Below are 12,708 nucleotides of genomic sequence, written 5' to 3'. Positions count from 1 at the left end.
GAATCTTAATGGTTTCAGTACAATTTCTTTATTCAGTCGAAAGTAAGGAAGAACAGTATGTTCTATATTGTGGATCCTATACTACATTGAAAGATCAGGATAAAAAGTAATTTGGTAGAATTGTAATTTGGGTCTCCTGTTTTGGAATTGGAGGCTGTACGTGAAGTACTGACTGTCGACAACATCTGTCTGAATTTTGATTAATCACGAGGACTGCTTTTGCTCGATGTGAAGGTGTTCCAGTAGTTGTTTTTTTTCTTATTTTCTCTAAGTGCGAATATACTCAAACAGACTTGGAAGCAAGTGAATTGTTTCTTAAGCCTGTACTAATTGGGCAGCTGGCTACTTGCCCAGACATTGATAAAGTCTTAATGAGATGGGCTGTAGACATTGCAAACAAGTGAGGTAGCCGATTGAGGATGTCAGTCTGCTGGGTTTTGCTAAATTAAAAATCGCTTTGATACTGAGTGATGGCCGAGTTCTACACCCGACGGAGTATTGCTTTGTAGTTGGTGTTGTCATAGTCTTCTTGATCATCTGTCGCACCCAGAGAGGTCATGCACTGAGTGTTTTCACCACAATGCCTGATCTAAACCTTTCGGTTGTGAATTATGGAGTAGGATTTCTGAAATATACATATAAAATATTCCTGTATTCAATAATGTGTAGAAGTAAGAGGAAGTAAGCACACATTTAATAGTTCAAGCAGGGAGCTGCGTCAGCATGGGTGAGACTGCAAAGGAACAGGTAACGGGTTTATTCTATGCTGAAAAGAAAGGAAACAATGTTTCGGCTGTGGAGTCTTCTTCAGGTATGAGCTGAAGAAGGCTCCACACATTCAATAGTGTGCATTAATAATGGATCATTCCATTAACTGCAAGAAATATTTTCCCCGTTGTTATGGATCTGCAAGCAAAAGCAGTATATACAGTAAAGTGGGGTTCTCATGCTTAGCCTTCACGGTTAAGAAATGTCTGGCTTTTGACAGCGAGAACAGATCCCTCTATGTCAAGAAGGCATACGCACCTCGTTTTAAGCCCTTCTCTCTTCCTTGTGGTTCAAACCACTGAAAGCTACTGTAACAATCTTACATTTCCCAAACCTGTCCTCTCTGCCTTTTTCAGTGTCGTGGCCTCCAAGGGCACCTGCAGCAGCAGTTGGCTGGTGTGGTAATGAATGTTGAGTCGGCATCTTTCAGCACGGCCAGGTGGCCTCCAACACTAAATGTATATTAATATAGACAATATATTTAATGTCTACTGATGGGGAAAAAAGAACTGCAGCGTTTTCTGGAATGAGAATACTATAGTTCTAGCTTATGTACTTTCACAAAAAAGTTGTCAATTTGGTCTAAGCCCTCTGACCAGCAATACAGCTTGTGCAGTTGAGGCATTGCAGCTTGCCAATCACACGACAGCTCGTTAGGTGCACTTTAACCCAACGAGGTCCAGGTGGAACAATGCCTGATCAGGTCACCTTTAAAAAGACCTTAATTCAAAGCTTAGATCACTGCAAGAAAAAGGCCACACTGAGTCAGTTTTCTGTGCATTCCATAATGCCTCGAATGTCACCAGAATCAAGGGAGAGGGCCACTGGTATGGTGCAGGCAGGCATGTCATGTGCCAGCGTCGCCAGACACTATGGAGTAAGCCGCTCCACTGTGTCCCGACTGCAGAGAAGGTTTCAGCGGACCGGACGGACAGATGACCGTCCAAGATCCGGTCGCCCTCGAGTGACCACACCAGAGCAGGACCGGCACATCAGACTGGTCCATCTGAGAGATCGTTTCAGATCTGCCACCCGTACTGCTGCTGAAACTGCCGGGAGACACAATACCCGCATCAGTGACAGGACAGTGAGGCTCCAGGCTGCTGGCCTTAGAGCAAGGCGACCTGTCAGAGGCCCTCTGCTCACACCTCCTAGACGTCACACCCGACTGGCTTGGGCCAGACAGAGGCTGCGATGGACTGGTCAGCAGTGGCATCCGGTCCTCTTCACAGACGAGTCACTCTTCAGCCTGTTCCACACAGACGGGAGGGCCAGAGTGTGGAGGAGGAGGTGTGGCGTTTCTTTTTTCAATCAGTTTATATTAAATATATTGTCGATATGTATGTATTTAAACAATATTTAATATAATATACACTATATTTAAAAACAACAAAGGGTTTCATCATTTTATTTTATTTTTAAATCTCCTGCTTTAAGGAACAGAACATTGTGTCGAGAGCTCTGATTTGCTACGTGCTACAGCACTTGTACAGACTTGCATTTTCTAAGTTTGATTTCATGTAAAAATTCACAGGCAGATCCCCAAATTGGAATTGGACATTGTAATAGACATTTAGGGCTTCGAGCTCCAATTAAAATAAAAAGGGGGCTCCATTTAACAATTAAGCCAATGAGTGTGAATTCAGTAAAAGGAGTCTTACCCTGGAATGTAAGTATTATAACACTGTCTGAAAGGAATGGCCAAAGGAAATCATGTAATTGGTAACAGAACATGAATGAGAGTCCAGTTCTTCGCTGCAATTTCAAGTGTCCACCTCAGGTCAGGAAATCTACTCCCTGACACTGTAAATAAGTCTTTTTCCCAGAACCCAAGAGGAAGAGGAGACTTGGCCTTCCCTTGGAGGAACTGTGATATCCCAGGCACTCATCCCAGGAATGTGGAGATGAAGACGCCGGTGTCCAGATTGAGGGTGGCATGCCACCAGCGGTCAGGGAAGTATAGCACCTGCCAAAGGTCAAGAGTCAAAGGTCAGAGGAACACAGCTTGCACTGTAGTTGTACTTTGACTTATGTCCATCAAGGCCAGCTTCAAATACTTTTGATTTTTAACTCTTATTGGAATTAATCTACTTTCTTTGCTTTTGTACTTCCGTGGAAAAAAAGCCTGTATTGTGCAGCCCCTGTATCTAAGTCAGGGACTCCAAATTCCACTGATTTTCATTCCAATTCGAACACTTGCTTTAAACTTTTGATTTTACTGAAATAAGTTCACAGTCCTTCGGCTCTTCAAATGTTGATTACTTCAAGGTACTTACAACGTGGATAAAACCAGCCAGGCTATTTTGGTGAAGGACTGCTTTTTGAATTTAGTTTCCCTAATTTGAATCCTGCAGCCGAACTTAAAAACAAGAAGCTCCAGGTGGTAATAAACAGGAAAAATAAATATTAAGATCGAGTCATAGCAGTGAAGGCTATAGATTTCTTGTATCCAAAATCCTACAATCTAGTCCTCTACTCTGCAGTCTAATCAGAAGAGTAAGTATACATGTACACTTTGTAGAACTTCAAACTTGATTCACTGATGTGAAAAAACTCCCCTGGGGTTCTATTAGCACAGACCAACAGTGGCTGCTGGCTCTAGTGTTTGCAATTCAGTCCTTACTGACCTCCCTTGGGTGGATGGTATGTTCCACAGGTGAGATTTTGCCGTGCTTACTGACCTCCCCTGGACGGATGGTACACTCCACAGGCTTCTCATCTGGGGGCAGCTCTGGATATGACTCCATTACCCAGGACAGTGTGGTCCGATTGGGGTGGAAATGGGGCTGTTTCTCTGGTGGGTACAGGAACCAGCGCTGTAGAGAACGCATACAAGGAATCGGGTGGTGGATCTAGAAAATACTCTTTAAAACGTGTTAAAAAGCAAAAATGCCTTTTCCATAACTGCTTACTCCAGGAGGTGTTAAGACTCAATCAGGTTTAATTTTCCAGTTTTTCTTCTGACATGTCTGGATCACTTTTTCGAGATTTGCTGTTTCTTCCGCCACAGTGTTTGTTTGGTTTTTTGGACTAAGTACCTTCCTCCCATAGATGACTTCGGAATACCCAGGGCCATGCCAGTGGAAGGGGACTCCTGTCCCAGGACCTGAGAAGGCAGGGAAAGGGGAAATAAGCTTTAGCACAGAGCCGGCCATCTCCTTCAGGAGCTAAACCACGATTGTCACAGCATAGGCAGCATGCTATGCAGCACCAGCCCACCAACCTTCATGAAAGGAAGCAAATCAGATGACATAACATAATCCAAGGACAATCATAATAATAATAATGGCTTACACTTATATAGCGCTTTTCTGGACACTCCACTCAGAGCGCTTTACAGGTAATGGGGACTCCCCTCCACCACCACCAGTGTGCAGCCCCACCTGGATGATGGGACGGCAGCCATAGTGCGCCAGAACACTCCCCACACACCAGCTCTCAGTGGGGAGGAGAGCAGAGTAATGAAGCTAATTCATAGATGGGGATTATTAGGAGGCCATGGTTGATAAGGGCCAATGGGAGATTTGTCCAGGACGCCGGGGTTACACCCCTACCCTTTTCGAGAAACGCCCTGGGATTTTTAATGAGTCAGGACCTCGGTTTTACGTCTCACTAAATGTATACATGTCACTATACTGGGGCATTAGGACCCACATGGCCCGCAGGGTGAGCGCCCCCTGCTGGCCCCAGTAACACCTCTTCCAGCAGCAACCTTAGTTTTTCCCCAGGAGGTCTTCCATCCGGGTACTGACCAGGCTCACACCTGCTGAGCTTCAGTGGACTGCCAGTTGTGAGTTCCAGAGTGATATGGCTGCTGGCCATCTTTGTGGCACTCGTCATCTTTAAAGCTTGAAAACCACAAACATGGTCTCCATGCCGGGCTTTGCGAGGGAAAGGGGGTATACAAAGATTCGAAAAGGTACCGACGCTCATCTGATACAGTCTCATTAGCCTGGGACTCATCAGGAGGATGCCAGCAGGAAGTTGCCCAGCGGGCTAATGGGAATTGTAGTTCTTGTTAATTGTAGTTGCTGTGCCCGGCTCCACTCACCTGCTATCCCGAAGCTGTAGGCCCCGCTGGTGTGAGGGAGAACATAGGAGGGAGGTTGGTAGTGCGCAAACAGACTCTGCCACTCTGTGAAGTTGTTGTCACCAAAGAAGTACAGCGTGTCTGTCGGGATAAATGAAGGATAGCGTCAGACTGCCTCTACATGAACAGGAACTGCAGCAGAATCTACAGCTAGAGCATCAGCCCGGGTTCGATACACTCGTGGAATTTCTTGGAGCATCTTAGCTTGCATTCTTTGTAAATGAAGAAAATCCAGGCCCGTCTCAACCGACATTCTTGTAACACCTGGGCAACTCAATGATGTACTGCACCATTCTCAAGGGACTAACAGAGGTTTTCATTTATACTGTTAGAAAGACTACATATTTTTATAAGTGATCTCTAAAACTCTTGAACGGAATAGGTGACTCAGATTGGGCCTTGTGATTTCCTCCCGAATGGACTCGGGACGCATGGGAGGGGTGTGGATACGAAAAAAGGAAGAGACACCGACCGCTTCCCAGAGTGTCCAGAGACTGCGGCCGGAGGAAGTGTGTCAGGAACTCCCGGAACGAGACGTCCACTGCAGGGAAGAGGGGGATGAAGATATCATTTGTTGCAAACGGATCAACTCGTCGGGGACACCTTACATCTGCGTTCTTATCAATACGAATTCGTACTGTACAGGGAAAGGACGATGATGCAGGTCTAGGCAGAGGTAAGTTACAGAGTATGTGGCAACAAGCAAACCTGAGAGATGGGGAAAATAAATTTGGAGCTACAGGGAAGGCTGGAAACTAGCAAGCAGCTGGCAGGTGAAAATGAAATACAGGCCAGGGGTCTCAAGCCCAGGTCCTGCAGGGCCTATGGTTTTTGTTCAAATCTTAGTATTCAATTTGATAACCTAATTTTTCTTTGACGTATAGAGGATTTTTATACAGGTCTTAAACAGCTGAATACTGAAAACATAGGTTTCATTAAAAGAAAAGCACAGGTAAGTATATAATGAGAGCCTGGTTCCCAGTATTGCAAGTAGGAGGTAAACCGAATAGTTATGAGCCGCGGCGGCTGGAGGGCCCGAGCGCCACTGACCTTTCCTGTAGGAGTAGGTGTTGGCCGTGCTGAGACGCACCAGCCTGTCCCCGTACTGCTGCAGCAGGCTGCTCTTGGAGCACAGGAACTGGAACTTCTGCGGGACGAGGAGCAATGGCGCCGCTGAGAGGGGCTGCCTTCCGACAGGTATTCATTCACAACTGCCCTCCTCCCGAGCACCGGTCGCTATCGGACAGACCCTTCTCGTGAGAGCACCCCAACTCATTTGACAAAGACGTCCGGATTCTGAATGACCGTCTGCTTTTTTTAGAATATTTTCATAAGAGCAAATGACTTTCAATATATCTTCCTCGTTTAAGCGAGTTGGCTCAGGTTGATATGTCTGTACATGTCTATATAATACGTGTACATCGGCACCGTGGCGCCGCCTTTATTGCTGTGCAGAGTGTTTATGGAAAGGGCACACTGTAGGTGGCGTCTGCTAGATATACTGTAAGTAATCGTGTACTCACTGTGTTATCGGACAGGCCTCTCAGTATTACCGGTCTGGAATAAGCATATCTGCGGGTGGGAAACAAAAAAGGCCAACTACCGCTTAGACATCAAAAGCGAACACGGATAAACACCTGAGAGAGAGGAGAGTGTCAGTTATTGAACCGCAAGCGGCCGCTGGCCATCGCACTGACTTTTCAATGAAATCCGCGTAGGTCAGTGAGCGGTCCCAGATGTCGATGTTGCAGGGTCCCTCGTCATCCAGGCTGGAATCGGTGTCGGACAACCTGTGTGGAACAGAAGGGAAGCGAATCCGGTTTTTTTTTATCTTCAGAAAAGTGCAGAAACAAGTGAAGGCAGAAGTGTTTTTATGCAGTATGTAGGACAACCGCTACGCAGGATAGCGCCACAGACGTGTCTTCTCTTTTCTTTTCACGCATTGCATGCAATCGCAGATGCCGGTGAAAATGCTGTCTCCTTCTTTGAGGCAGAACCTAATGCCCCAAACTGTTATAACCGGGGGGGAGTGTGGGACTTACCAGCCCCCATCGCGGGATGCCGGCGTGTCCTCCGTGTCCCCTCTCTGCCAGGTCGCCGGTACCGACGCCAGCAGGAGAGACAGCTTCAGCAGCGCGCAGTACGACGCCATCAGCAAATTACAGAGGCGGAAACGAAGTGTACGTGAAGTTTTGTTGTTTTTTCTTTACTGTGCAGACGCGTTCTTTATGCAGTGAAACACATGGCCCAGGCAACCCCGATTAACAGTAGGAAGACCGCCCGCTTGTCGCTCTAACCTCTCAAGCTGCCTCCTTCCTGCTTGCGGTACATTTCCTGCCAGGACGCGTGGATCTCATTGGCCAGCAGAGAGCGGTTATCAAAAAGCAAAATAAGATTCTTCCGAGGCAGAATACAGCCTGAAGACCAGAAACATGTATTTGTTAAGGACGTTCAGTTGTAAGAAGCTGATATCAATCGAAGCGGGGGTGTTAAATCACAAAGCCTCGAACTGTGTTTACCTGTCTTAATTCTAACCCTAGCGCAAACCTTCACCGTACACTCCACATTAAAGGTCTATTCGCAATATTGGCATACGAGTATGAACACCTGTTTACAAACTGATGTACAAATCCTGTTGTAGCGCCCTCAGCAGGCAGTGACGGGGCACCGGGCAGACAAGCAGTGGGACTGGTGAAGTCAGCCCCAGAAGAGCGTGTTGGGATAGATGGAAATGTGTCTGGGATAACTGGGATGGTGTGAACTTCTCGGACTCGGGGGGCAAGGACACGTGTACATGTGTGGTCTCGGGTTCCCAACCCCCCAAAAAAGGGGGGCTCTTCCTGTTGCTGCTGTGCTAACCTCGACTGTTAAAGTTTGTTATTAATTATACTACTATTAAAGTAAGTGTAGTTTGTGTCACTGTCCATGTAGTAAATTAATTTAATCTCCGCCGTTAGATGACAATATCCGCCTCAGATCTGAGGATGTGTTTGAAAAACTAATTTATCCAGAAAGGTTGTGGCTGTTATACATCCCGCTGTGGAAACAACATTCTTCAAGACCATGTCTGTGTATTGTACAGGGGATTTGCCAAACAAGCAGCAGGGTAGTTATGCCAGTCTGTGCTCAGTATGAGGAAAAGATGAGTCAGGTATTAGAATATAAAAACCCTGCACACTCTGCTGCTGTTCACATTGATTGCTACAGGTGGGCAAGGTAGTAAAAATGCTCTACACCAGGATCGGATTTCTCAATAACTTTATGGTTGACGAGACCACATTCATCAGAAAGCTGATCTCTCCCCACACAATAGACCAGAAAATAACTGAATTCAAAAGATCTCAGGTGTTCTCAGTGGTATGATGTATGTTTGAAAGTTTCAGAAAGCACTAGGTTATTTTATAGCACAGCCAGGGAGGGTCATTTTGATTGCGGTATTGGCTGGTTTGAAAAAGTCTGGCACCAGGGTTCATTTTCTTAACAAATTACAATCAGCTCCAGGTAGCTCATCTTTCAAAGGGACCCGGCCTGTGAAGAACCTGTTCAGATTTCACCTGAGGTGAGATGCAGTAGGAGAAGATGCAACCAAGAGGTTACAGCTCCAAGTAAGTGTCATCAATGATATCGCGTCAGAACACCTAATTAGTAGCGTTATGTTGTCTTTTTTTGTGAAGCATGGTTTAGGAAGTTATTTTGCACCCAAAGACAACAGTTGTGCATGTTAAAAAAACCTCTTTGGGATAGTCCTAAGTCTCCAGGGCTGCCATATCAACTCGACCTCATGAATTTGGTATCTGCAGTAGAGATCCATGACAATCTATAAAGAAAAGACAGACTCCCAAGTCAAAAAGAGCCACATGATACACAAACGTCTCCCCAAAAGCATTATCCTGCTGGGACAGGACCCTTAGTTTCTGGGCAGTCTCACCAGGAGACTTATTAATACATAGTGATGAAACACATGTTGCAAATGAATGTCATCCCTTCTATAAAGCACAGAGCTGTTCTTTGTAGAGCTGGTTTGCATCCTCTTGTCTCAGTGTCCTTGTTGGTACTGAGGGATAGATGGATTCTAATATATCACTATATTTTATGCTGAAGCCTGGTTCCCTCTGCTAATGACAAGATGGCAGTAAGGACAGAAGGCTGTAATGAAAGAGAGTCTGTACAGATGTGACGTTATCTTATCGTCTTCTTTTGATGGTTGGAACAAATCTGGTTGAGGGTTTTCAGCAGGCAGACGTTGACAAAGCAGACCCTTTTGTGGAGCTTTAAATGCTATTTTTCACAGGTGTTTCTGGTCATCCAAAAACAAGCTCTGAAGCTGCTGTTTTCGTTTAAAGCTGTTGAAGGTAAGCTTTAAAGCAATTGTATGGTTTCGACATTCATTGCCCAAAACTGTACTGTCCCGTTTGTGACTTTTTTTGTAGCACTCAGTTTATGAAGGTCCAGTCACAAGTCTTTTTTCTATATTAGATATTCTGTTATATTAGATAATTGTGGAAGGTTTCATCTTGACGTTGCGTGATGTATCATTTTCTAATGCTATTCAGAGAGTTACAAAGCAGTACTTTTGAATTGCTGAATTGTTTATAAATTACCAATGTTTAAATATATTTTTATGTTGTATGTAATCTCTTCTGGGTTTATTTAAAAGGAGATGTTTAGGACTCTTTTATTTTACTTTCTACCAAAATATCTGTGATTGAGCTTCTTACATGATGTATATTTGCAAATTTAGTCTTCTGTGTTTATCTAGGCGTAAGGCCATGACTTTTTATGCATTTTATGTGACCTGAAAAGCTATATTAAAAACTGTGAGTGTGTAATATCTCCGTGCCATAAACAGGTTCTTTTCTGGGCATTTCTCAGTAATGTGTTTTATTATTTGAATGAAATTTAAGAGCCACTCGCCCTAGATGTTTTGCAGTTTCTAGTTTTAAATTGGTGCTTAATTATGTACGTTAACAGAACCTATACAACACGGTCTTTTAACACGTGAGAATGATCAGTATCGCAGAATAACAAAATGACAGTGTAGTGACATTATGTTTTGTTTTAATGAATTAATTTTTAATGAATTTTAATGTTTAGATTTGAATGGAGTAACTTAATGTAATTAAAATCAGCATGATTGTGTTACAAATCAGCAATTTTGCATTCATGTTTGATAATAGTTTTCTAAATCAATGAGACAATCAATTACCGTCATTGACTGTGTGGATTCCAATCGTTAAAAAAGATAAGTCAAAAGATTAAGAAATAATATACAGATATTTATTTCTCACATAATAGCGTGTTGCGGGGCTGAAAAACGTAATTTGTGACTTAAAGGACATTCGGTAATAACAAACACCCCTTCCTGTTAAACCGAGGGAGTACTGTACTTTATCGCAACTGCGAAAGGGTCTTCATTCTGACCACTAGAGGGCAGTAGACATTCATTTTATTTTAAATATTTAGGCCGGCGCTAGTGGTCGGCGAGAAGGTCAATAGTGACTGCTGGGCTTCTTTTTTGCTGCTTTTCCAGTCTACTGTATATTTTTAATGTAACTGGAACCTTGTATCCCGAAAGACTGAAGACTTAATTGCATTTAACCTGACCACCCTTTAATTACCCGTAAAGAAAACGTATTCAGATGTGTTTCACGTGTGATGTGGATCAGGCGTTCCCAGTCCTGCCCCTGGGGTCCTGTAACTCTGTTAGGTTTTGTTCCACCTGCGCACTCATTCATTTAACTCGAATAGACCTAATAACATGTTTAATTTAAATTCTCTTCTCTGTTCTTAATCATGTCAGAGGTCGCCATTGAACTGCTATAAGTAACTTAAAATCTCCAGCCTTTGAGTAAAAAAAAAACATCTCGCAAAGGTTCTAACCAAGCAGCTTGTTGGTTCAACTACGGCTTTAATCAAGAGCTCAGCTGCAGTGAAAACGAGCAGGTGTTGGGGGGGTCCCAAGAGCAGGACTGCAACCCCAAGACGCAGGAGAAACTTGCACCTCTCCTGCTGTCAACACACAGCTCAAATTCATCTTTGATTCCGCGCTTGGTGAACAGAACGTTGTCGTCCGAGATGTGGAGGTGAGAAGTCGACCAGCGCAGAATCTCCTGCCGTCTTCTCCTCAACACCCCCCAGCTCAGCTGGATCTAATAGAGCTTGCGAAAGCTCCAGTGCTCACACCCCTCTCGCTGGTGCATCTGCCAGGTTCGTCTTCACTTCTGTAGAAAAGAAACACGCAGGAGGAATCTGGGGGAAATGCTGGCCCCTTGTACCTTTTTGACCCTCGTTTCCAACACCCGGTACATTTCTTGGAACAAAAAAAAACCGATCCCCGTTACCACAGAGACCTACAACAGCAGCGAGTCCTCCCTGCGGAAAAAAAAGGGGTTTCTAAAAATAGTTCAGCGAGTGAAAATCATTCATCAGCCGTCTGTGGAGTGTGTCTTGAAAGAAGGGGAATGGAAATGTGTTTTGACGGCAGGTTAGTGGCCAAATGTTCCACCTTCTTTGATGTTACGATGAATTAGTCTCAATGCCCACTCACTGTGTGGTACCACCTCTTTCTGCCATCTGCCACCACATTCCCAGCCCCTGTAGCCCACTGTGGGCCCATCCTCTCCTCTCGCCCTCGAGTTTCTCTCACCCGAGCGCCGTCTACACACGTGCGTCATTGCCAACCCCCCCCTACAGGCGGGTACACGTCACTGCATCGCGAACAGACGCACTGGGAGAGCACATCGCGTGGAGAGACATTGTGTGACTCCACGGACTCCTGGTATGTTGAGCAAACTGCTAAAGCGAACAGCTGGTCGCCATAATTCTGAGCAACGGAAACGGAAAGCGAAAAGAAGATGACTCTTCTAGACCCTTCTCAGTAGTCCCTGTGCTGAACAGCAAAGTGACACGTACTGCAGCAAGGCCCAGAGAGACGATCGGCTTCCTCAGTACCTGGTCTGCTTTTCTGAACACGGACAGTAACGTGGAAAGCTTTTCGTGATGGGAAATATACAATCAATATGTCTCTTGTAGCTTTCTGCAGAACACTGGCTGTCTCTCTGCAAAACCGGGCTACCCAAGAATTTCCCAGCATTTGCTTTATCCAGACGATTATGTGTAATGGGGTATAGATGATGGTTTGCCTTCAAAAAAACTGTTATTAGTTCATTTCCATGTCTTTAACAATATACTGGCAATATACCGTAAGGTCTCATAATTTAGCACCTGCCTTATATGTTTATAAAACGTCATTCTAACATTTTCCATCGATTGATATTAGGAGTTTACTTTCTTTTGACATGATCTCCTATAGCTTGTATCATGCCTACCTCTGCTATACTTGTGTTCTTATCATGGAATGGCCCTGTGCTTTGCCACATTTTCTGAAAACATTCCTAGATATCACTTCTTCATAACTAAATTATTCATTTTTTTTCTCACGTCCCACATTTACATTTCTTACGTTTTCTGCCGATGCCTTCCGCGATATTGGCACTGCCCGTACCAATACATAGCAACCCTTTTTCCAAATATCTTTGTTTTTGAGTACTTCAAAAAAAATTGTGTTTTGTAAGGCATTGTAAAGAAATAAGAAAAGACATTACGAGACATACAGAGTTTGGCTCTAAACATGATCGGAAAGAAATGTCTTAATAAGACGTTAGGAAGTGAAATCTTACTTCTGTAGTTTTAAAGTTAAGACAGGCCTCGGGTTCAATTCCAGGGGGCCTAGCTGCGTGGGGTTTGTGTGTTCAACCTGTGTTTGCACGTGTTTCCCCTAAGAGCTGCGGTTTCCTCTCGCAGTCCAGAGAAATACCGACAGGTGAGTGGCCGTCGTGCGAGTGTGTGTC

At 44.5% G+C, this 12,708-nt stretch overlaps 1 protein-coding gene across 2 annotated transcripts; it reads right to left on the bottom strand.

Annotated features, from left to right (window-relative positions):
* Positions 1-2,165: 2,165 nt before the first annotated feature.
* jmjd8 (jumonji domain containing 8) lies at positions 2,166-7,176 on the bottom strand. 2 transcript variants are annotated; one of them, XR_016094419.1, is made up of 9 exons: positions 6,901-7,176; positions 6,556-6,648; positions 6,382-6,430; positions 5,909-6,005; positions 5,331-5,399; positions 4,820-4,939; positions 3,681-3,874; positions 3,450-3,584; positions 2,166-2,734 (listed from the first exon to the last, which is right to left on the bottom strand). XR_016094419.1 is itself a non-coding variant. In XM_088936678.1 (9 exons), exons 1-9 carry the CDS (start codon positions 7,008-7,010, stop codon positions 2,654-2,656), a joined length of 822 nt encoding a protein of 273 aa, XP_088792804.1. In that variant the 5' UTR covers positions 7,011-7,176; the 3' UTR covers positions 2,166-2,653. The 2 variants fall into 2 exon arrangements, 1 of the variants encoding a protein (XP_088792804.1); XM_088936678.1 differs by having other exon boundaries at positions 3,807-3,874.
* Positions 7,177-12,708: the final 5,532 nt, after the last annotated feature.

This window comes from Atractosteus spatula, chromosome 18, assembly GCF_055471065.1.
Source record: "Atractosteus spatula isolate fAtrSpa1 chromosome 18, fAtrSpa1.hap1, whole genome shotgun sequence".
In the NCBI taxonomy this organism is placed as follows: Eukaryota; Metazoa; Chordata; class Actinopteri; order Semionotiformes; family Lepisosteidae; genus Atractosteus; species Atractosteus spatula.
Note: the sequence above shows the minus strand (reverse complement) of the source record. Positions and strands in the feature narration are given on the sequence as shown.